Source organism: Thermobia domestica, unplaced genomic scaffold (assembly GCF_964235325.1).
Source record: "Thermobia domestica unplaced genomic scaffold, izTheDome1.hap1.1 HAP1_SCAFFOLD_1220, whole genome shotgun sequence".
Taxonomy (NCBI): domain Eukaryota; kingdom Metazoa; phylum Arthropoda; class Insecta; order Zygentoma; family Lepismatidae; genus Thermobia; species Thermobia domestica.
In genome coordinates, this window is record NW_027656930.1 from 4,938 (window position 1) to 32,459 (window position 27,522).

The window sequence follows — 27,522 nt, forward strand, 5'->3', positions numbered from 1 at the left end:
CATCAGATCATTACTGAAATCAGTGAAAGACTGCCTTCACTTGCGCACTTCTGATGTATATTGTATACCATGTGAATGTGGCAGGTCATACTTGGGACAAAATGGATGTGTAATAGAACAACGATGTAAAGAACATCAAATTTATTCTACAAATACCACCATAGTAGTCAGGTGCAGCAAATTTTGGGACAAAATAATAACGAAAGCCATAGCTATATCACGTGAAACGAACAGTTTCAATAGAGACGATGGGTTTCAACTCAGTCCTATCTGGTCGGCCCTTTACAGGGACAAAAGAAGACATTCAACAAAGATATTTCTCGTAGCCATAACAATGACCAATCAGGAACCAGCATTCCTCAGCCAACCAGAAGCCAACATTTCCCTATGCAAATCACAACCCCGTTCATAGCTCCGCCCTAAAGTCACCATATATACATGTCCACATCTCTGGTCCCACAGTCTTTGTGTTTCTTCCCTCACCGATGTTGTTTACGATTTACAAGGATCGTTATGTTCTTCTAAGAACAATACTTATCCGGCTCTTTTTAGAGCCAATACCACTGTTAGTTGCAAACATATCTTTAGGTTGTATGGCTAAAACTACAGGCTTTACCAGTCTTTATTAAGACCAGACTTAGACTCGCACAAAGGGTCGTTCTGTTTTTCTAAGAACAGTACTTATCCGGCTATTTTTGGAGCCAAGACCACTGTTGCAAGCGTTTGGTTAGGTTATATGACTAAGACTATAGATTTTAGTGGTCTTTATTAAGACAAGACTTAGTATCGAACAAAGGATCGTTCTGTTTTTCTAAGAACATTTCTTATTCGGCTCTTTTTAGAGCCAAGAGCTAATGTATTTCTTCCCTCCCCGACAGTGTTGATGTTTGACAAACCGAAAGGAGGAGCTTAAACTATTTGCACTCCTGTTCCTCTTGAGTGACCGAGCACAAAGTAGGCACTCATGTATGTACAGCCATTGTCGACAGTCGGAATACAAGTAGGATAAACTTCTCCCAACGGGACGATTCATATGTATTTCACACAAGAAAACACACACACACACACATACATACATCCAACATCGCAACTCTGGATACCTAGCGGTGTTATACCAAGGTGTTGCTTACACTTACAAATCACACACATTACCACCTTCTCCCTAACACATGAAGAAGCATTCGCCGAGAAACATGAAGATTGCATGGAGTACTAGAGGCAAAAATCTCGTACTCCAGAAAAACCAACAGGAACCCAGCTGGAGGTCCTCCTAAAAAGAAGAGAAAACAACGGAGACCAACACAGTTATCGCCTCAGTAGACAATAACCACACCTGACAGAGCATGTTCTTCTGATGAAGAGATAGCAATGGAGACTTCACTTTCACCTAACTCAAGATTTCTCCGAACTGCTTCAACAGCTATGCTGAAGCAACAAAATCTCCAACATATACACTATATAAAGAAGATGACGACTCATACAACAAGAGTACATGTTCCTTCGTAGAGATCCCAATCACGGTTCCCAAGCGAAGAATACCGGAAATAGACAAGCTCCAATACTTTCACAAATCATCTAACCTGAAAGTCGAAAACTTCTACCTTATCCTAAATTACCTATCGAAATTCAAAAGAATAGTCATAGAAACTGACATGAACAGCCAACACCAACTACTTGAAGACCCAATTACAAATCCTAACGGAAAAATGTTTAAAGAATATCTGGCAATTAGAACCTAGCTCATGATAAAAATTCCAGGACAAACAAGAACAAGACATGGTATAAGAGTTACTCATAAATCCCCAGCTAAGATTAGATCATTACTCAAATCAGTGAAAAACGATATTTATTTACGCACTTCTCATGTATATAGTATACCATGTGAATGCGGCAGATCATACTTAGGACAAACTGGACGTACAATACAAAAACGATGCAAAGAGCACCAAACAGATTTTACATATACCACCATAGTAGTCAAGTGCAGCAATTTCTAGGACAGAATAATGAAGAAAGCCTTAGCTGTTTAACGTGAAAGGAACAATCTTAATAGAGACAAAAGAGAAGAGCAAGAAGACCAAACGAGATAGCCATTAAACCTGACAAAATGCTCACCTCGCCACATACGCATCCAGTTACCAAGTGTCATACTCCAGATCTTGCAATAGGATCTGACCATGCCAGTTACAGTCACGATATATGAGAAACACATAGAAAATAGAAACACCATACATATGTATCACAAAACGAACTGGGTGAATACCAGAAGATGATAGATTAACAAAATACAACATCTTTAATTACTCAATACACCACAATCCATACCGCGCCTCACTGAAGCCTTACAAGAAGCCGCACGTAAGCACATACCGACAACAAAAGTTAACCCCACAGAAGAAAGACTTCTAGATTTCATCATTCATAAAATCCAAGTAAAAGGATAAGTTCACCGAATGCGTAAGGAACAACCGAGTCCCAACATAAAAAGACGCCATAAATAGACTACTGAAAGAAATTAAAGAACACATCATTCAACACAACAGAAACAAAATAAACAAGCTTTGTAATAAATTGGAAGAACAACAAAAGTGCAACCCTAGAAAATTTTGGAATACACTTCGAAGAAAATACAACCGGCACACCACAAAACTTACCCCACACAGGATAGATAACAAAGATATTCAGAACACAGAACAAAAAGTGCTGCCTTTTGAAGACATAATAAGAAGAAAATATGCAGAAGCTGTAAATTGTACTGAACAACAAAGAACAATATCAAATCATACCGAAAACTCAAAAACATAATACACCACCACTTCAACGTGACAGAATGTGATAAAGCAGATATACACCCAAGGGACAATGACATACTGCTCAATGAAATAACCCACAGAGAACTGAGGTACTCAAAAGGAAAAGATGCACTGCCCCTCGCCCAGACAAGATCTCTGCCATACACAAACTAACCAACTTAAACTTTTACCAGCTTCAACTTTTACCCACAAACCACGCCTAGAATTCTACCTAGGTATAATGAAAGCCTGAGAACAGGATACATACCTTCATCTTGGAAACAAACACACGCTTTTGTTTCTCAAACCTGGAAAACTTTCCATCCATCGAAAATTTACAGATCCCTCACTTTAATAGCTGTATTCTCGAAGCTAATTGAAAAAGTTATGGTAAACAGGGTACATGAATATATGTAGGCAAACTGAAACAAATATCAGGCAGGCTTCAGACCCACGCACAATACCATACAACGCATCATCAGAATATACAATGATGCACAAATTGATACCAAAGGAAAAATAAATTAGGAGTCCTTTTGTTCGACTTAAGCAGTGCAATTCATACCGTCTAGTATGACGGATTAATTCACAAGCTGGCCAACCTCAATCTACCGACTAAAATAATCAGGTGGATCTATTTCTTCTTACTACAAAGAGAAACCCGACTCAAATTCAACAAAGAGATATCAAACGCAATACCTATCCAAAGGCCAAACCTCTGACAAACTCAGCATAATACTGGCCTTGTCAGATATAATATAAGAGTTATTCATAAACCTCCGGTCAACATCAGATCATTACTGAAATCAGTGAAAGACTGCCTTCACTTGCGCACTTCTGATGTATATTGTATACCATGTGAATGTGGCAGGTCATACTTGGGACAAAATGGATGTGTAATAGAACAACGATGTAAAGAACATCAAATTTATTCTACAAACACCACCATAGTAGTCAGGTGCAGCAAATTTTGGGACAAAATAATAACGAAAGCCATAGCTATATCACGTGAAACGAACAGTTTCAATAGAGACGATGGGTTTCAACTCAGTCCTATCTGGTCGGCCCTTTACAGGGACAAAAGAAGACATTCAACAAAGATATTTCTCGTAGCCATAACAATGACCAATCAGGAACCAGCATTCCTCAGCCAACCAGAAGCCAACATTTCCCTATGCAAATCACAACCCCGTTCATAGCTCCGCCCTAAAGTCACCATATATACATGTCCACACCTCTGGTCCCACAGTCTTTGTGTTTCTTCCCTCACCGATGTTGTTTACGATTTACAAGGATCGTTATGTTCTTCTAAGAACAATACTTATCCGGCTCTTTTTAGAGCCAATACCACTGTTAGTTGCAAACATATCTTTAGGTTGTATGGCTAAAACTACAGGCTTTACCAGTCTTTATTAAGACCAAACTTAGACTCGCACAAAGGGTCGTTCTGTTTTTCTAAGAACAGTACTTATCCGGCTATTTTTGGAGCCAAGACCACTGTTGCAAGCGTTTGGTTAGGTTATATGACTAAGACTATAGATTTTAGTGGTCTTTATTAAGACAAGACTTAGTATCGAACAAAGGATCGTTCTGTTTTTCTAAGAACATTTCTTATTCGGCTCTTTTTAGAGCCAAGAGCTAATGTATTTCTTCCCTCCCCGACAGTGTTGATGTTTGACAAACCGAAAGGAGGAGCTTAAACTATTTGCACTCCTGTTCCTCTTGAGTGACCGAGCACAAAGTAGGCACTCATGTATGTACAGCCATTGTCGACAGTCGGAATACAAGTAGGATAAACTTCTCCCAACGGGACGATTCATATGTATTTCACACAAGAAAACACACACACACACACATACATACATCCAACATCGCAACTCTGGATACCTAGCGGTGTTATACCAAGGAGTTGCTTACACTTACAAATCACACACATTACCACCTTCTCCCTAACACATGAAGAAGCATTCGCCGAGAAACATGAAGATTGCATGGAGTACTAGAGGCAAAAATCTCGTACTCCAGAAAAACCAACAGGAACCCAGCTGGAGGCCCTCCTAAAAAGAAGAGAAAACAACGGAGACCAACACAGTTATCGCCTCAGTAGACAATAACCACACCTGACAGAGCATGTTCTTCTGATGAAGAGATAGCAATGGAGACTTCACTTTCACCTAACTCAAGATTTCTCCGAACTGCTTCAACAGCTATGCTGAAGCAACAAAATCTCCAACATATACACTATATAAAGAAGATGACGACTCATTCAACAAGAGTACATGTTCCTTCGTAGAGATCCCAATCACGGTTCCCAAGCGAAGAATACCGGAAATAGACAAGCTCCAATACTTTCACAAATCATCTAACCTGAAAGTCGAAAACTTCTACCTTATCCTAAATTACCTATCGAAATTCAAAAGAATAGTCATAGAAACTGACATGAACAGCCAACACCAACTACTTGAAGACCCAATTACAAATCCTAACGGAAAAATGTTTAAAGAATATCTGGCAATTAGAACCTAGCTCATGATAAAAATTCCAGGACAAACAAGAACAAGACATGGTATAAGAGTTACTCATAAATCCCCAGCTAAGATTAGATCATTACTCAAATCAGTGAAAAACGATATTCATTTACGCACTTCTCATGTATATAGTATACCATGTGAATGCGGCAGATCATACTTAGGACAAACTGGACGTACAATACAAAAACGATGCAAAGAGCACCAAACAGATTTTACATATACCACCATAGTAGTCAAGTGCAGCAATTTCTAGGACAGAATAATGAAGAAAGCCTTAGCTGTTTAACGTGAAAGGAACAATCTTAATAGAGACAAAAGAGAAGAGCAAGAAGACCAAACGAGATAGCCATTAAACCTGACAAAATGCTCACCTCGCCACATACGCATCCAGTTACCAAGTGTCATACTCCAGATCTTGCAATAGGATCTGACCATGCCAGTTACAGTCACGATATATGAGAAACACATAGAAAATAGAAACACCATACATATGTATCACAAAACGAACTGGGTGAATACCAGAAGATGATAGATTAACAAAATACAACATCTTTAATTACTCAATACACCACAATCCATACCGCGCCTCACTGAAACCTTACAAGAAGCCGCACGTAAGCACATACCGACAACAAAAGTTAACCCCACAGAAGAAAGACTTCTAGATTTCATCATTCATAAAATCCAAGTAAAAGGATAAGTTCACCGAATGCGTAAGGAACAACCGAGTCCCAACATAAAAAGACGCCATAAATAGACTACTGAAAGAAATTAAAGAACACATCATTCAACACAACAGAAACAAAATAAACAAGCTTTGTAATAAATTGGAAGAACAACAAAAGTGCAACCCTAGAAAATTTTGGAATACACTTCGAAGAAAATACAACCGGCACACCACAAAACTTACCCCACACAGGATAGATAACAAAGATATTCAGAACACAGAACAAAAAGTGCTGCCTTTTGAAGACATAATAAGAAGAAAATATGCAGAAGCTGTAAATTGTACTGAACAACAAAGAACAATATCAAATCATACCGAAAACTCAAAAACATAATACACCACCACTTCAACGTGACAGAATGTGATAAAGCAGATATACACCCAAGGGACAATGACATACTGCTCAATGAAATAACCCACAGAGAACTGAGGTACTCAAAAGGAAAAGATGCACTGCCCCTCGCCCAGACAAGATCTCTGCCATACACAAACAAACCAACTTAAACTTTTACCAGCTTAAACTTTTACCCACAAACCACGCCTAGAATTCTACCTAGGTATAATGAAAGCCTGAGAACAGGATACATACCTTCATCTTGGAAACAAACACACGCTTTTGTTTCTCAAACCTGGAAAACTTTCCATCCAATCGAAAATTTACAGATCCCTCACTTTAATAGCTGTATTCTCGAAGCTAATTGAAAAAGTTATGGTAAACAGGGTACATGAATATATGTAGGCAAACTGAAACAAATATCAGGCAGGCTTCAGACCCACGCACAATACCATACAACGCATCATCAGAATATACAATGATGCACAAATTGATACCAAAGGAAAAATAAATTAGGAGTCCTTTTGTTCGACTTAAGCAGTGCAATTCATACCGTCTAGTATGACGGATTAATTCACAAGCTGGCCAACCTCAATCTACCGACTAAAATAATCAGGTGGATCTATTTCTTCTTACTACAAAGAGAAACCCGACTCAAATTCAACAAAGAGATATCAAACGCAATACCTATCCAAAGGCCAAACCTCTGACAAACTCAGCATAATACTGGCCTTGTCAGATATAATATAAGAGTTATTCATAAACCTCCGGTCAACATCAGATCATTACTGAAATCAGTGAAAGACTGCCTTCACTTGCGCACTTCTGATGTATATTGTATACCATGTGAATGTGGCAGGTCATACTTGGGACAAAATGGATGTGTAATAGAACAACGATGTAAAGAACATCAAATTTATTCTACAAACACCACCATAGTAGTCAGGTGCAGCAAATTTTGGGACAAAATAATAACGAAAGCCATAGCTATATCACGTGAAACGAACAGTTTCAATAGAGACGATGGGTTTCAACTCAGTCCTATCTGGTCGGCCCTTTACAGGGACAAAAGAAGACATTCAACAAAGATATTTCTCGTAGCCATAACAATGACCAATCAGGAACCAGCATTCCTCAGCCAACCAGAAGCCAACATTTCCCTATGCAAATCACAACCCCGTTCATAGCTCCGCCCTAAAGTCACCATATATACATGTCCACATCTCTGGTCCCACAGTCTTTGTGTTTCTTCCCTCACCGATGTTGTTTACGATTTACAAGGATCGTTATGTTCTTCTAAGAACAATACTTATCCGGCTCTTTTAGAGCCAATACCACTGTTAGTTGCAAACATATCTTTAGGTTGTATGGCTAAAACTACAGGCTTTACCAGTCTTTATTAAGACCAAACTTAGACTCGCACAAAGGGGTCGTTCTGTTTTTCTAAGAACAGTACTTATCCGGCTATTTTTGGAGCCAAGACCACTGTTGCAAGCGTTTGGTTAAGTTATATGACTAAGACTATAGATTTTAGTGGTCTTTATTAAGACAAGACTTAGTATCGAACAAAGGATCGTTCTGTTTTTCTAAGAACATTTCTTATTCGGCTCTTTTTAGAGCCAAGAGCTAATGTATTTCTTCCCTCCCCGACAGTGTTGATGTTTGACAAACCGAAAGGAGGAGCTTAAACTATTTGCACTCCTGTTCCTCTTGAGTGACCGAGCACAAAGTAGGCACTCATGTATGTACAGCCATTGTCGACAGTCGGAATACAAGTAGGATAAACTTCTCCCAACGGGACGATTCATATGTATTTCACACAAGAAAACACACACACACACACATACATACATCCAACATCGCAACTCTGGATACCTAGCGGTGTTATACCAAGGAGTTGCTTACACTTACAAATCACACACATTACCACCTTCTCCCTAACACATGAAGAAGCATTCGCCGAGAAACATGAAGATTGCATGGAGTACTAGAGGCAAAAATCTCGTACTCCAGAAAAACCAACAGGAACCCAGCTGGAGGCCCTCCTAAAAAGAAGAGAAAACAACGGAGACCAACACAGTTATCGCCTCAGTAGACAATAACCACACCTGACAGAGCATGTTCTTCTGATGAAGAGATAGCAATGGAGACTTCACTTTCACCTAACTCAAGATTTCTCCGAACTGCTTCAACAGCTATGCTGAAGCAACAAAATCTCCAACATATACACTATATAAAGAAGATGACGACTCATTCAACAAGAGTACATGTTCCTTCGTAGAGATCCCAATCACGGTTCCCAAGCGAAGAATACCGGAAATAGACAAGCTCCAATACTTTCACAAATCATCTAACCTGAAAGTCGAAAACTTCTACCTTATCCTAAATTACCTATCGAAATTCAAAAGAATAGTCATAGAAACTGACATGAACAGCCAACACCAACTACTTGAAGACCCAATTACAAATCCTAACGGAAAAATGTTTAAAGAATATCTGGCAATTAGAACCTAGCTCATGATAAAAATTCCAGGACAAACAAGAACAAGACATGGTATAAGAGTTACTCATAAATCCCCAGCTAAGATTAGATCATTACTCAAATCAGTGAAAAACGATATTCATTTACGCACTTCTCATGTATATAGTATACCATGTGAATGCGGCAGATCATACTTAGGACAAACTGGACGTACAATACAAAAACGATGCAAAGAGCACCAAACAGATTTTACATATACCACCATAGTAGTCAAGTGCAGCAATTTCTAGGACAGAATAATGAAGAAAGCCTTAGCTGTTTAACGTGAAAGGAACAATCTTAATAGAGACAAAAGAAAAGAGCAAGAAGACCAAACGAGATAGCCATTAAACCTGACAAAATGCTCACCTCGCCACATACGCATCCAGTTACCAAGTGTCATACTCCAGATCTTGCAATAGGATCTGACCATGCCAGTTACAGTCACGATATATGAGAAACACATAGAAAATAGAAACACCATACATATGTATCACAAAACGAACTGGGTGAATACCAGAAGATGATAGATTAACAAAATACAACATCTTTAATTACTCAATACACCACAATCCATACCGCGCCTCACTGAAGCCTTACAAGAAGCCGCACGTAAGCACATACCGACAACAAAAGTTAACCCCACAGAAGAAAGACTTCTAGATTTCATCATTCATAAAATCCAAGTAAAAGGATAAGTTCACCGAATGCGTAAGGAACAACCGAGTCCCAACATAAAAAGACGCCATAAATAGACTACTGAAAGAAATTAAAGAACACATCATTCAACACAACAGAAACAAAATAAACAAGCTTTGTAATAAATTGGAAGAACAACAAAAGTGCAACCCTAGAAAATTTTGGAATACACTTCGAAGAAAATACAACCGGCACACCACAAAACTTACCCCACACAGGATAGATAACAAAGATATTCAGAACACAGAACAAAAAGTGCTGCCTTTTGAAGACATAATAAGAAGAAAATATGCAGAAGCTGTAAATTGTACTGAACAACAAAGAACAATATCAAATCATACCGAAAACTCAAAAACATAATACACCACCACTTCAACGTGACAGAATGTGATAAAGCAGATATACACCCAAGGGACAATGACATACTGCTCAATGAAATAACCCACAGAGAACTGAGGTACTCAAAAGGAAAAGATGCACTGCCCCTCGCCCAGACAAGATTTCTGCCATACACAAACAAACCAACTTAAACTTTTACCAGCTTAAACTTTTACCCACAAACCACGCCTAGAATTCTACCTAGGTATAATGAAAGCCTGAGAACAGGATACATACCTTCATCTTGGAAACAAACACACGCTTTTGTTTCTCAAACCTGGAAAACTTTCCATCCAATCGAAAATTTACAGATCCCTCACTTTAATAGCTGTATTCTCGAAGCTAATTGAAAAAGTTATGGTAAACAGGGTACATGAATATATGTAGGCAAACTGAAACAAATATCAGGCAGGCTTCAGACCCACGCACAATACCATACAACGCATCATCAGAATATACAATGATGCACAAATTGATACCAAAGGAAAAATAAATTAGGAGTCCTTTTGTTCGACTTAAGCAGTGCAATTCATACCGTCTAGTATGACGGATTAATTCACAAGCTGGCCAACCTCAATCTACCGACTAAAATAATCAGGTGGATCTATTTCTTCTTACTACAAAGAGAAACCCGACTCAAATTCAACAAAGAGATATCAAACGCAATACCTATCCAAAGGCCACACCTCTGACAAACTCAGCATAATACTGGCCTTGTCAGATATAATATAAGAGTTATTCATAAACCTCCGGTCAACATCAGATCATTACTGAAATCAGTGAAAGACTGCCTTCACTTGCGCACTTCTGATGTATATTGTATACCATGTGAATGTGGCAGGTCATACTTGGGACAAAATGGATGTGTAATAGAACAACGATGTAAAGAACATCAAATTTATTCTACAAACACCACCATAGTAGTCAGGTGCAGCAAATTTTGGGACAAAATAATAACGAAAGCCATAGCTATATCACGTGAAATGAACAGTTTCAATAGAGACGATGGGTTTCAACTCAGTCCTATCTGGTCGGCCCTTTACAGGGACAAAAGAAGACATTCAACAAAGATATTTCTCGTAGCCATAACAATGACCAATCAGGAACCAGCATTCCTCAGCCAACCAGAAGCCAACATTTCCCTATGCAAATCACAACCCCGTTCATAGCTCCGCCCTAAAGTCACCATATATACATGTCCACATCTCTGGACCCACAGTCTTTGTGTTTCTTCCCTCACCGATGTTGTTTACGATTTACAAGGATCGTTATGTTCTTCTAAGAACAATACTTATCCGGCTCTTTTTAGAGCCAATACCACTGTTAGTTGCAAACATATCTTTAGGTTGTATGGCTAAAACTACAGGCTTTACCAGTCTTTATTAAGACCAAACTTAGACTCGCACAAAGGGTCGTTCTGTTTTTCTAAGAACAGTACTTATCCGGCTATTTTTGGAGCAAGCGTTTGGTTAGGTTATATGACTAAGACTATAGATTTTAGTGGTCTTTATTAAGACAAGACAGTATCGAACAAAGGATCGTTCTGTTTTTCTAAGAACATTTCTTATTCGGCTCTTTTTAGAGCCAAGAGCTAATGTATTTCTTCCCTCCCCGACAGTGTTGATGTTTGACAAACCGAAAGGAGGAGCTTAAACTATTTGCACTCCTGTTCCTCTTGAGTGACCGAGCACAAAGTAGGCACTCATGTATGTACAGCCATTGTCGACAGTCGGAATACAAGTAGGATAAACTTCTCCCAACGGGACGATTCATATGTATTTCACACAAGAAAACACACACACACACACATACATACATCCAACATCGCAACTCTGGATACCTAGCGGTGTTATACCAAGGAGTTGCTTACACTTACAAATCACACACATTACCACCTTCTCCCTAACACATGAAGAAGCATTCGCCGAGAAACATGAAGATTGCATGGAGTACTAGAGGCAAAAATCTCGTACTCCAGAAAAACCAACAGGAACCCAGCTGGAGGCCCTCCTAAAAAGAAGAGAAAACAACGGAGACCAACACAGTTATCGCCTCAGTAGACAATAACCACACCTGACAGAGCATGTTCTTCTGATGAAGAGATAGCAATGGAGACTTCACTTTCACCTAACTCAAGATTTCTCCGAACTGCTTCAACAGCTATGCTGAAGCAACAAAATCTCCAACATATACACTATATAAAGAAGATGACGACTCATTCAACAAGAGTACATGTTCCTTCGTAGAGATCCCAATCACGGTTCCCAAGCGAAGAATACCGGAAATAGACAAGCTCCAATACTTTCACAAATCATCTAACCTGAAAGTCGAAAACTTCTACCTTATCCTAAATTACCTATCGAAATTCAAAAGAATAGTCATAGAAACTGACATGAACAGCCAACACCAACTACTTGAAGACCCAATTACAAATCCTAACGGAAAAGTGTTTAAAGAATATCTGGCAATTAGAACCTAGCTCATGATAAAAATTCCAGGACAAACAAGAACAAGACATGGTATAAGAGTTACTCATTAATTCCCCAGCTAAGATTAGATCATTACTCAAATCAGTGAAAAACGATATTCATTTACGCACTTCTCATGTATATAGTATACCATGTGAATGCGGCAGATCATACTTAGGACAAACTGGACGTACAATACAAAAACGATGCAAAGAGCACCAAACAGATTTTACATATACCACCATAGTAGTCAAGTGCAGCAATTTCTAGGACAGAATAATGAAGAAAGCCTTAGCTGTTTAACGTGAAAGGAACAATCTTAATAGAGACAAAAGAGAAGAGCAAGAAGACCAAACGAGATAGCCATTAAACCTGACAAAATGCTCACCTCGCCACATACGCATCCAGTTACCAAGTGTCATACTCCAGATCTTGCAATAGGATCTGACCATGCCAGTTACAGTCACGATATATGAGAAACACATAGAAAATAGAAACACCATACATATGTATCACAAAACGAACTGGGTGAATACCAGAAGATGATAGATTAACAAAATACAACATCTTTAATTACTCAATACACCACAATCCATACCGCGCCTCACTGAAGCCTTACAAGAAGCCGCACGTAAGCACATACCGACAACAAAAGTTAACCCCACAGAAGAAAGACTTCTAGATTTCATCATTCATAAAATCCAAGTAAAAGGATAAGTTCACCGAATGCGTAAGGAACAACCGAGTCCCAACATAAAAAGACGCCATAAATAGACTACTGAAAGAAATTAAAGAACACATCATTCAACACAACAGAAACAAAATAAACAAGCTTTGTAATAAATTGGAAGAACAACAAAAGTGCAACCCTAGAAAATTTTGGAATACACTTCGAAGAAAATACAACCGGCACACCACAAAACTTACCCCACACAGGATAGATAACAAAGATATTCAGAACACAGAACAAAAAGTGCTGCCTTTTGAAGACATAATAAGAAGAAAATATGCAGAAGCTGTAAATTGTACTGAACAACAAAGAACAATATCAAATCATACCGAAAACTCAAAAACATAATACACCACCACTTCAACGTGACAGAATGTGATAAAGCAGATATACACCCAAGGGACAATGACATACTGCTCAATGAAATAACCCACAGAGAACTGAGGTACTCAAAAGGAAAAGATGCACTGCCCCTCGCCCAGACAAGATTTCTGCCATACACAAACAAACCAACTTAAACTTTTACCAGCTTAAACTTTTACCCACAAACCACGCCTAGAATTCTACCTAGGTATAATGAAAGCCTGAGAACAGGATACATACCTTCATCTTGGAAACAAACACACGCTTTTGTTTCTCAAACCTGGAAAACTTTCCATCCAATCGAAAATTTACAGATCCCTCACTTTAATAGCTGTATTCTCGAAGCTAATTGAAAAAGTTATGGTAAACAGGGTACATGAATATATGTAGGCAAACTGAAACAAATATCAGGCAGGCTTCAGACCCACGCACAATACCATACAACGCATCATCAGAATATACAATGATGCACAAATTGATACCAAAGGAAAAATAAATTAGGAGTCCTTTTGTTCGACTTAAGCAGTGCAATTCATACCGTCTAGTATGACGGATTAATTCACAAGCTGGCCAACCTCAATCTACCGACTAAAATAATCAGGTGGATCTATTTCTTCTTACTACAAAGAGAAACCCGACTCAAATTCAACAAAGAGATATCAAACGCAATACCTATCCAAAGGCCAAACCTCTGACAAACTCAGCATAATACTGGCCTTGTCAGATATAATATAAGAGTTATTCATAAACCTCCGGTCAACATCAGATCATTACTGAAATCAGTGAAAGACTGCCTTCACTTGCGCACTTCTGATGTATATTGTATACCATGTGAATGTGGCAGGTCATACTTGGGACAAAATGGATGTGTAATAGAACAACGATGTAAAGAACATCAAATTTATTCTACAAACACCACCATAGTAGTCAGGTGCAGCAAATTTTGGGACAAAATAATAACGAAAGCCATAGCTATATCACGTGAAACGAACAGTTTCAATAGAGACGATGGGTTTCAACTCAGTCCTATCTGGTCGGCCCTTTACAGGGACAAAAGAAGACATTCAACAAAGATATTTCTCGTAGCCATAACAATGACCAATCAGGAACCAGCATTCCTCAGCCAACCAGAAGCCAACATTTCCCTATGCAAATCACAACCCCGTTCATAGCTCCGCCCTAAAGTCACCATATATACATGTCCACATCTCTGGTCCCACAGTCTTTGTTTCTTCCCTCACCGATGTTGTTTACGATTTACAAGGATCGTTATGTTCTTCTAAGAACAATACTTATCCGGCTCTTTTTAGAGCCAATACCACTGTTAGTTGCAAACATATCTTTAGGTTGTATTTCTAAAACTACAGGCTTTACCAGTCTTTATTAAGACCAAACTTAGACTCGCACAAAGGGTCGTTCTGTTTTTCTAAGAACAGTACTTATCCGGCTATTTTTGGAGCCAAGACCACTGTTGCAAGCGTTTGGTTAGGTTATATGACTAAGACTATAGATTTTAGTGGTCTTTATTAAGACAAGACTTAGTATCGAACAAAGGATCGTTCTGTTTTTCTAAGAACATTTCTTATTCGGCTCTTTTTAGAGCCAAGAGCTAATGTATTTCTTCCCTCCCCGACAGTGTTGATGTTTGACAAACCGAAAGGAGGAGCTTAAACTATTTGCACTCCTGTTCCTCTTGAGTGACCGAGCACAAAGTAGGCACTCATGTATGTACAGCCATTGTCGACAGTCGGAATACAAGTAGGATAAACTTCTCCCAACGGGACGATTCATATGTATTTCACACAAGAAAACACACACACACACACATACATACATCCAACATCGCAACTCTGGATACCTAGCGGTGTTATACCAAGGAGTTGCTTACACTTACAAATCACACACATTACCACCTTCTCCCTAACACATGAAGAAGCATTCGCCGAGAAACATGAAGATTGCATGGAGTACTAGAGGCAAAAATCTCGTACTCCAGAAAAACCAACAGGAACCCAGCTGGAGGCCCTCCTAAAAAGAAGAGAAAACAACGGAGACCAACACAGTTATCGCCTCAGTAGACAATAACCACACCTGACAGAGCATGTTCTTCTGATGAAGAGATAGCAATGGAGACTTCACTTTCACCTAACTCAAGATTTCTCCGAACTGCTTCAACAGCTATGCTGAAGCAACAAAATCTCCAACATATACACTATATAAAGAAGATGACGACTCATTCAACAAGAGTACATGTTCCTTCGTAGAGATCCCAATCACGGTTCCCAAGCGAAGAATACCGGAAATAGACAAGCTCCAATACTTTCACAAATCATCTAACCTGAAAGTCGAAAACTTCTACCTTATCCTAAATTACCTATCGAAATTCAAAAGAATAGTCATAGAAACTGACATGAACAGCCAACACCAACTACTTGAAGACCCAATTACAAATCCTAACGGAAAAATGTTTAAAGAATATCTGGCAATTAGAACCTAGCTCATGATAAAAATTCCAGGACAAACAAGAACAAGACATGGTATAAGAGTTACTCATAAATCCCCAGCTAAGATTAGATCATTACTCAAATCAGTGAAAAACGATATTCATTTACGCACTTCTCATGTATATAGTATACCATGTGAATGCGGCAGATCATACTTAGGACAAACTGGACGTACAATACAAAAACGATGCAAAGAGCACCAAACAGATTTTACATATACCACCATAGTAGTCAAGTGCAGCAATTTCTAGGACAGAATAATGAAGAAAGCCTTAGCTGTTTAACGTGAAAGGAACAATCTTAATAGAGACAAAAGAGAAGAGCAAGAAGACCAAACGAGATAGCCATTAAACCTGACAAAATGCTCACCTCGCCACATACGCATCCAGTTACCAAGTGTCATACTCCAGATCTTGCAATAGGATCTGACCATGCCAGTTACAGTCACGATATATGAGAAACACATAGAAAATAGAAACACCATACATATGTATCACAAAACGAACTGGGTGAATACCAGAAGATGATAGATTAACAAAATACAACATCTTTAATTACTCAATACACCACAATCCATACCGCGCCTCACTGAAGCCTTACAAGAAGCCGCACGTAAGCACATACCGACAACAAAAGTTAACCCCACAGAAGAAAGACTTCTAGATTTCATCATTCATAAAATCCAAGTAAAAGGATAAGTTCACCGAATGCGTAGGGAACAACCGAGTCCCAACATAAAAAGACGTCATAAATAGACTACTGAAAGAAATTAAAGAACACATCATTCAACACAACAGAAACAAAATAAACAAGCTTTGTAATAAATTGGAAGAACAACAAAAGTGCAACCCTGGAAAATTTTGGAATACACTTCGAAGAAAATACAACCGGCACACCACAAAACTTACCCCACACAGGATAGATAACAAAGATATCCAGAACACAGAACAAAAAGTGCTGCCCTTTGAAGAGATAATAAGAAGAAAATATGCAGAAACTGTAAATTGTACTGAACAACAAAGAACAGTATCAAATCATACCGAAAACATCAAAAACATATCATTTGGAGAAATCATATAGTATTAAAATGAGTTATAAGTGTTGGAATTATAATTGTTTACGTCTTCTTCTGGTTCAGCTCAACCATAGGTTGGTGGGCAACATGGAAATTTTAAAACTTCTCTCTCGCTTGGGAGAGGTGTTTTATAGTTTGATAAGGTTTCCTCTTCGTAACTGCATGTAGATATTCGATCCTTGGTCTTCCTCTTCCTGGTTTTCCTTCTGGCTTTCCCTCTATCAACACGGTGATCCAATCGGAGTGCTGAATAAGATGGCCAAGCATGCTGTTTTTTTCTTTTTCTTATTATCTTCATGATCTGTCGTCCTTCATTAGCTTCCTTTAGTACGTCATCATTCCTTTTCCTTTCGGTTCATGCTATGCGCAGCATTCTGCGCCAACCCCACATTTCAAGTGCTTCCAGCTTGGATAATTCAGCTTTTGTCAATGTTCACGACTCTGGTCCATAAAGTGCCACGCTTCATAATGAACATTTTCGAACGTCCAACGACACATTTCTTGATGTTAGCAACTCTCTTTTCCTACGGAATGGTTGTTTAGCCTGCCCTATTCTGGAACATACTTTCTGATCTGGAGCTGTTAAACCCCGTGGAAACATAATTTCAACACGTGTTATTTCGAACACGAGGAACCATGGAACTGGTGGTCCATAACCGCATACACGAAGTCACACCTATGGTGTTCAAAAAAGCATATTTTAGTAACGTGCAATAGATACGGAAGAAATTCCCCAGAGGGTATAAGAGATTTTCAGACATACTCACAGTTAAAGGTGGGTCCAAAATAGGCAAAGAAATAAGCCTTGGCAACACTGGATATGGAATGTGTTGGCGAGAAACCGATATCGTAACAAGAGGCAAAATGAGGGACATTTTATTCGAACTGTGAGTGGTTACATAACAACACGAGGGACAAACGATTCTGACTGAGGATTTCCGTGGTTTCATTTAGTCACGCCAGGCTACACCTGGAAGGACACACTCATTTCCGCAACCAACATGATATCTCCTGGTGCACGTAATTATGTCGTAGGTTGTAAGAGGAAATATGACAGATGGCGTTGCTGGTCAGGTACGATGGTCGGAGTACGAAAATACGGTATGGATTAGACAGGAGCACTTACAGCAGCATTTCCCAACCTTTTTCAACTTGCGGCACACTACGGGTGTTACTTGGATTCTCGCGGCACACTTATAGATATTATTTGTAAATATGAAAGACAGTGGTATTTTTTCTGTGATTATTAATCTCCTTCTCACAGAGAAGAAAGCTCTATCACTGTGTTTACCCCGTGGTAAATCATTATGTTTATTTTTCATTATAATTTAAAAATAGAAAACAATTGCAATTAAATATTGGACTCAGGTTTTTAAAAATACGCTTTCTTTTTAAAAACTGTATCCAACCTTTTACTAAGAAAGAAGATGACTAAATAACGAACAAACAAACAAATCTCTCTTACTTTTAAAACACAAATATAGGTAATTTGTCGAAAGGATTGAATGATATTTTAAATTTTCAAGTTACGAATTAGTCTCCAACAATAAAGAAGCAATAAAGATCATAACAATGATAACAAATACTTTTTTCAACATTAGAAATATACAGAACAGTAACCCGGTATGATACTTAAAAATGTAGATTCATAGTAGAGGTTCATAGTAATGTGAAATACAAATATGCACATTTCCCTACGTTTTGCAATTTGATTGCTATAAAATTAATAATTTTGTTTCGATTCCTCGAGGCACACCAGCGGTCCATTCACGGCACACCGGTTGGGGAACGCTGACTTACAGTATCACCAGGTGAACAGTGTTGCCAATTCAACATAAAGTTGTATTTTTATTTAAATGGCACTACGTCAGGTTATTGCGTATTTCAAATCTACATGTTAAACGAAAACTTACATTTGTTATTCCGTGTTTCAAACTACGAACGCTACAGTATTGCATACAGATTTTCGTGGTCTCTATTACAGTAATAACACAAGTAAGACGGACGGGGTAAATCACATTCAAAGTACTTTAGGGTATAATAATATGATCATGATATGACGGGTTTCAAATGAATAGGAACAAAGATATAAGGGATTGAAAATTTTACTTTTATCAAAAGCCTTTATTTCGAAAATTGCTTACATAAGTACCTCAATCAACTGGATAAATGTATGAAGATCAATAGATGTGAAGATGATAACACAGTTTACAGCAATTTGGTATCTCAAACCATTCTGAAGATATGGAAAAAATATGGGTAAAGTTTGCAATATTTCTTAAAAGTATGAAATTCCGAAAACTTGTTGTAATTACACATACCAAAAAGTATTGTTGTGATGTCATAGAAGCAAAGTAAATCAAAAAGTGTTTTAAAATGTTTTCACAGATGCGCCATTTTAAGTCATACATCAAATTTAACCATTGCCTCATCTCCGAAATGGTTTGAAGTATCAAATTGCTGTAAATGGCAACGTGATCTTTATGTCTATCGAAAATCGCCTCCATAATTAGATGTGGCATTTATCTAAATACTCTTTTCGAAATAAAGTCCTTCGAAAAGAATATCAAGTTTTCAATTCCTTGTAATTTACTTTCTATTTTCTCGAAATATGTCATATGATGACCGTAATATTCGATACTAAAGTACTTTGATTATGCATTACCCTGTCTGTGTCACTTGCGTAATTAGTGTTATAGAACACTCCAAAATTCGATGTTCGTGATGATGCAGTATCCTTAGTTTTCAACACTGAATAATAAGTGTGGAATTGTAAGTTTTATTTCAAATATAAATATATTTTTGAAATATGTAATAACCTGACGTAGTGCCATTTGGAAAAATACAACTTTATTTTTAACACTGTTCATCTAGTGGTGTTGAGGAGTATGTCAAACAATGTCCCATGTCGATATTTACCCCGTGGTACAAGATTTTAACGTTTGTATCCATCAGTTTTAAAATTACAAGAGCGTATCAAGATAAATGGTTCACCCTATATATATATATATATATATATATATATATATATATATATATATATATATATATATATATATATATGAGGAGCAGTCAAAAGATTCCCGGAATTTTGTTATAGCTATTAATTGCCAATCATCTTCAAAGTAGCACCTTCGGAACACATACACGTGCTCCACCATTCCTGCTATTACTGGAAACGCCGACGAAAGTTCTCTTTTGGTATTTTCGGCACTTCAGTCACCGTCTCGTTGATTTTATCCCATTTTTAGCCCACATTTGAGGCTCATTTTCAGCTTTGGAAAGAGCCAAACATCCGATGGTGCTAAACTGTTTCTACGGCTATCAAAATCTCTAAAGCAGATTTACCCCCAATTTGTACATGAACTTGATGTTTTGGACGTTGCTCGAACTGCAATATTGCATCAACTGATCAGCACACACTCCTTCGTTCAGCTACATTATTCATACACTGCCTGCTGTGACCTGTTCACACATGTCAAATTCATAATTAGGTAACCTAAAAACTGTACTCTACAAGATTCATTGTGATTGCATCACAAATATCAAAACTACAACAATATTCTGGGAAATTTTTGACTACCCCTCGTATATCTATCTATCTATCTATCTATCATCTTCAAAGTAGCACCTTCGGCTATAGATAGATAGATAGATAGATAGATAGATAGATAGATAGATAGATATAGATATAGATATAGATATAGATATAGATATATATTCGAAAGTGAATTTCTTTTTAAAAGAAAAACTAAATAAAAATGCTATTAACTAACTAACTAACTCTATGGCTTATGGAACCCGGTTCAATGCTGCGTTCACAAAAGCTCTCCACTGACTTCTATCCTTAGCCAAATGGATCCAGTTTCTACTTTGTATTTCTATCTCTGCGAGATCCATCTTAATATTGTCCTCCCATCTGCGCCTAGGTCTTCCTAATGGTCGTTTTCCGATTGGTCTTCTAGTCAAGACTTTTAAAGCGTTTCTACTTTCTTCCATCCTAGCTACATGGTCTGCCCACCTAAGCCTCCTAGACTTGATGACCCTAACAATGTTTGTAAACCGTATAAATTATGTAGTTCCTCGTTATGAAGTTTGCGCCATTCCCCATTCCCGTTCCTCTTGAGTCCGAATATTCGTCTCAGGATCTTGTTCTCAAATACTTTCAGTTTATGTTCTTCCCTCACAGTAAGCGACCATGTTTCGCAACCATATAGAACAACAGGCATGATTATCGTTTTATATATTTTAAGCTTTAAATTTCTTGACAGAATTCGCGACGACAAAAGATTTTGAACTAAATAATAACATGAATTCCCTGCTTTTAGTCGACATTTAGTTTCTTCGTGAATATGATTTTCGTCTGTTAATACTGATTCTAGATATTTGAAAGTATCCACTTTATCAAAAGTATTATTTAATATTTTAACGCATCTATTATTTGCTGTATTACGGTCCCGAAGCACTTCCATGTATTTAGTTTTCTCTACATTTACTTCTAAACCCACGTCCCTGCAAGCGTTTAATAAGATCTCTGCATTTCTTTCTATTGTTCTCCTATCATCCTCTATTAAATTTACATCATCAATCAGCATATGGCATTATTGTGGGTAAAATATCAACAAATACTGATTCAAAATTGAAAACTACAATACAAAACAATCTTTACAAAAACCTTTAGATAACAACCTTTACCAAATAATAATAATACATAGTAACTAGACATATTTCAACTAACGTTAAGGTTTTACCGCTTTCACTACCACTGGGACATATGTGCCCCACGATACATTCTCAGAGGACCCGTGGTAATTTACCGCATGTTATTGTTATGAATCGATGTTCCACTGGTACAGAGAAGCCTGCTAATGATTTACAGAATTCTTATGAACATTATGAAATAGACTGTAGTAGAAGTTAACGTGGTGATAATGAAACAGATGAAAGTGAAGAACAAGGTTCTAGTGATAAAGCTTTGGTTGCATGTACTGTCATTTGGAAAAGAATGTTGAAATGTAAAATATTTGTAACCATAAATACGATCCAACTGTTTCTCTGATAATATACGTATCATAATTGAAAATACAAGATGATCATTCATATCACTACCACTGAGACATCTAGGTCCCGCGTAAAAATATCAGTGGAATACATATGTCTCACCCTTCCCACCTCGAAAAACGAAACGGGGGAATTTTTTTTCGTATATATTTATACGTTTGAAAACAACTTAAAGTAACCATATAATAATGTTCCTTACTCCGAAAAATATGGTAGTTAAAGAGAGGAAATTCCCAAAATCGCGATCTTAAACTTTTTCTAGAATTATCAATGAGATTGTCAGCAAAAACATGATCCAAATATCATTTTCTACTTTAGACGTATGTTCCGTTCGCATTCTGGACTACATTTTTAAGAAAAAAGCTTCTTCAACTAACCAATGGGTTAAATACAGTATGTAAATTGTACTATACTTTGTAGTCGTCATGAATTACTTAAGTTCAACACTTTTTAGATAAATTTCCAGGTAAGGCAAATTATATTTTATACATTTTCTTATTGCTGCGAAAAGCACGAAAATTTAAGTTACATAACTACTTCTAGAGACACATTACTAACCTACATGCACATGAGTAGCTCCCAGGTGTATTCATGCAGATATCATCACAACCTCCATTGCTGACTCGGCATTCATCGATATCTAGAAAAACAAAGACATTTCTTATTGATGCACACAGGTGTTACAATTTTGATAACCTGTTCATTTGACATAAGACTATTCATTGGTCAGAATTACAATATTTCGAGATTTTAACAATTTAATTTCAATTGAAAATCCATGAGATATTTAAACACATATTTGAAATTACCTCGTACTATCTTGTCAGCATTCATCACTGTAAACTTTAGGAAACTAAAAAGATAGTGTAAATCCAGTGGAGACTCTTGAGGGAAGTCATATCGGTATACGAAACATTAGATAAACTTTCTTTCCTTGATTTGTAACAATAAAAGTTTATTTTTTATTTTATTTTATTTATTTATTTATTTATTTTTATTTTTTATTTATTTATTTATTTATTTATTTATTTATTTATTTATTTTTTTGCCAAAGTGAATCTCTTCAAGAGTCGCCACTGTGCAAAAACATTCGCAAAATTATACACCTTATTACATTGTGCGAGCAACTATGCATTGTATTTTCTAATAATAAAACTGATAATAGAGTATTCAGCATTAGTATCACACCAAAAGTAATAAATATGTATAAAAATTTGGTTGAAAAAATCAATGGAACATCTCAAAAACAGTTAGATTCAATTCAAGAAACCTTTTAGCTTGTGGTAGGCATTCTTCATTTCTGTGTGTGTGTGTTCTTTAGTACATTAAATATGAAAAGTGCACACTTGAGTTAGATTTTCTATTGTTAACATATTCCTGACGAAAATTTAGTTTAGCTTCAGGGAAATCACACTGTCTGCACAGAATTTTGCTCGAAAGAAACTGTCCATCCATTTCCGAGCTATTGATGACAATCTTATAATGGGAATATACATTTTTGTTTCTGACTCTACATGCAATACAGACGAAGATATATATATATATATATATATATATATATATATATATATATATACTTCTCGTATTTTCTCCTCTCCTAACCTGAGCAGGCAATATAGTAATATACAGACCATCCAAGTACATTACGGTTTCTCTGTGTTTTCGCCTTAATTTTAGGGTTGCAGGTAGATTTTTACAATCCTACACATGTCCAATATTACATTCTTCTGTATCCTCTTTATGATTTCTTTCTTCACTTCCAATTATTTCGAGTGCTCTTTTTAAAACGTCTTGTGGACTACTCGGAGACATTACTGTTGATATTTTCACATTTTTAGTCCTCCATTGCTTTTGAGCTGGTTGTTTGTATTTTTCTATTGATATGCGATTTTTGCCACTTTGTAGTGTCATTCTTTGTACTCAGTTTATTATCGCTCATCTACATATTATGATTACTATTAAGGTGGATTACTAGGTGTTCTCGATGCTATGCTAATCGCTGCTTGAATAGTGCGGCGTTGCCAGGTAGTGTCGAGTGTTTATTGATGCCAGATAATAAAGGAAATAACCATGGAATTCTGCTTGGATACGTATTGGAGAAATTAATTTTCGACCCTTACAGCAATTCACAGCTAAGTTCCTCTTCTCGAACTGCAACACTAGAATCTAGGAATTAACGTAAAAATTTGGCAACAACGCATTATGGCGTTCTGCGCAAGTTTCTTCTCAAAATCTATTTCCTTAAATGTAAATTAATATTTAAATAAAATGTGAAACATAACAAAAAACGGTCAACCAATATATCTATTTCGTAATAAGATCGTTACTTTAAAGTACTTTACACATTCAACCAAACATTTCATAAAATTGAGCACTTCTAGTAAGATCTAACAGAAAGTGCCATCTTGTGTGGTCATTGTAAAATGAATCAAATATTTTCTTTTATTTGTTACTTTTTTCGATATCAAAAGACACAACCAAATGAATCAGTGTCTTGTGTTGTAGCTGAAACATAGCTCTATCTTATAGTACAATATTTATAATATGTAACCTTTCATTGCGGAGTAGTTAAGGGAATGAGCTAAAATATGTACTGACTTCCGGGTGATGATCCACCTTAACTTGTAGGAGGTAGATTCACATTTGGCACCATTTATTATCAATTTGCATTTGAGTTTAAAATTTTCATTTGTGCACAGAGGACTGTGCACTGCTTATGTATAATGTATTCACAAAAACCAGGGGCGGATCCAGGGGGAGGAAACTTTCCTATTATATATATATATATATAAATAAAACCCATCCCAAAGTTTGGAGCCCTTAAAAGTAGCAGTATGAGAACCCCCCCCCCCAGAAGTCGGTCCTGGATCCGCCCCTGTATAAAACGTTTTTCGTCAACTTATTTTTATTTATCATTTCGTAGGACAACTAAAATTCATTTTTATCTCGTGTATTTCCTCAATGTTGAGCTCCATTTTGCATCAATATTTTTATATTTCGAACATACTTAACATATTTTTAACTACATCTGCTTTTGAGTTATGAATTACATTAGTCAATGCTCACATACGTAACGCTTTGCTTATCCAATTATTTAATATTATAAACACTAGGATCATAATAGTCACGTTAGTCTCTTACCTTCGCAATGAGATTTCTGTCCAGTTTGTTGATAGCCATCGTTGCACACACATTGATATGTTCCCATCATGTTTTCACACACACCATTCGAACATATTCCACTCGTCCTTGAACACTCATCTATATCTGTAATTGTTAGAAATTAGTTATTTACATTCCTGGACATGTGCTTAAAATATCAGGGAAAAAATCTGAAAATGTTTTTACAAGATGTTTTTGTGGTTTGAAAGAGTTTTGGAATATCAACAAGTTTGTATATGAATACTTTATTTTCACACACTGTATTTGTAATGCCATGTTTGTTTATATCATATATCATTCCCAAAATATATAATTATAAAATTTTCACAGTCTTCTAGAATATAAGTAAAAGATTATGTATACTCTCAATATTATTGAAGTATATTATGTACTTAAAATTTGAACTATAGCAACACTTAATAGTATTTCTTGTTAGATTTTTATTAATTGTTCAAATTACTTTATTTTCTTTTTAAGTGTCAATTAAATTTTTTTTAGAAAATTATATATGAATAAAAGTCAAACTTAATTTTACTGTAGTAGAGTTTAATTATTATTAAGGCATCATCGAAACTCTCATAAAGATTATAGTACAAACTAGAAAAAAATTCGAAATTGAGTTCTTAGACCAAGAAAACGCATGTTGCAATCGTAATAGTGATGGTGGCAAGAAGAACTTTAATAGAAATTTTCATGCAAAACCTTTCATTTTGCCGTTAAAGCTTCATGATAGTATTGCAATGATAGTACACTTGTTAGTATTTAGGCGTGTGTTGTACGACGCATACAGTTGCAGTGCAAACGTTGTCCTTGGATGAATATGAGTGTTCGACTTGGATCCGTTGAAACTAAATAATCGTATAAAATTACATATTTGTCAATATGAATACGTAATTGGATTGAATAAGATTAGCGAATGTAGTAGTCGCTAACGCTCTCGCCTTCGGTGCGAGCGGTCCCGGCTTCGATTCCCGGTGGGGCACTCGGTCGAAAAGTGTAAAAAGCTTTTTCAGGCCAGCCATCCTGAATGAGGTGTTCCCGGGTTTTCCTCATTCACACCAGGCAAATGCTAGGATGGTACCTAACTTATAGGTCCCAGGCCGCTTCCTTCCTTCCCTTTCCCTGGATACTGTGCTCGCCGAGGGACGTCATCCCTCATACGTGGCCGGCTAAATGGCCATAGATGGCGAAAGCCCAGAAACCTAAATCCTAAATTCGCGAATGTATTGTGTAAGCCTATAATGCAGAAATACGTTAGAGATGTGACACACATGTATGTAGGCGTGCCAGATACGAATACTGATATTGACGGCGAAGACTTGTTTCTGATAGTAAGATGAATACTTTCATCTGTCGCCTTACGAAACCTTCATCATCAGAGAAACAGAAAATGTCAAGTTAAAGTAAGTACGAATTAATAAAAGAAGGAAACAACCAGTTTTTAAAACATCAACTCCTCTTTGTGTATCATTAAGTACGAATCATCACTTTCAAAAAGAAAAAAAAAAAAAAAAAGATCTAGTGTATCGTCTAGTTCGTGGCTTCAAATCTTATCACAAACTTGTTAGACAATGTTAGACAATACGGAAATAAACCAACTTGCAAGTTAATTTTAAACTATAACCAACAAACGACAGAAAGGAGTTCCCATCAAACTAAGAACATTGAAAGAGTATGTAATACTACAATTTGACCAGAGTGGCGGAAGTGCAAACCTGATTAAAGACAATCAAGAAAAATGGGAGGAGAAATCGAAAATGAAACTTAGAGCGACTAAGAAGTATGGACAGTGATATGAAAGAAGATATTGAAGAACAATTCTATGTGATTGGCGATATAGTAGACAATGTAGAAAATAGTTGGAGAAAAGTTAAACAGATTCTACTTGACACACTCCACAACAACATTGGCAAGATGGAAAGAGCACCGAGAAACCATGAGTAAGAAGATGGAAGAACGAAAGGAACAGACATCAAAGAATACAGAAGGCTGAATAATGAATTGAGAAGAGAGACGGACAAAGCCAAAGAAAAGTAAATGGAACAGATATGTGAAAAAATAATGGAACTTCAACGGCGCGGCAGATATGATCTGATGTATCAGAGAGCACAAGAGTTAGGAGGGAGAGCTAACAAATGCATACGCACATTTGAAATCAAGGATCAACAAGGTCATGT

General features: G+C 36.9%; 1 protein-coding gene across 1 annotated transcript in view; it reads right to left on the bottom strand.

Moving 5' to 3' along the window:
* Positions 1-1,152: 1,152 nt before the first annotated feature.
* LOC145677684 (uncharacterized) overlaps positions 1,153-27,522 on the bottom strand; it is a gene marked incomplete at both ends in the record, with an annotated part of 42,188 nt that continues 15,818 nt past the window's right edge. The window contains 8 exons of the mRNA XM_081748103.1: positions 1,153-1,270; positions 4,913-5,004; positions 8,312-8,429; positions 12,056-12,147; positions 15,454-15,571; positions 16,956-17,009; positions 22,746-22,823; positions 25,325-25,450. Coding sequence (XP_081604229.1) covers positions 1,153-1,270; positions 4,913-5,004; positions 8,312-8,429; positions 12,056-12,147; positions 15,454-15,571; positions 16,956-17,009; positions 22,746-22,823; positions 25,325-25,450 — 796 coding nt within the window. The remainder of the gene's footprint in view (positions 1,271-4,912; positions 5,005-8,311; positions 8,430-12,055; positions 12,148-15,453; positions 15,572-16,955; positions 17,010-22,745; positions 22,824-25,324; positions 25,451-27,522) is intronic.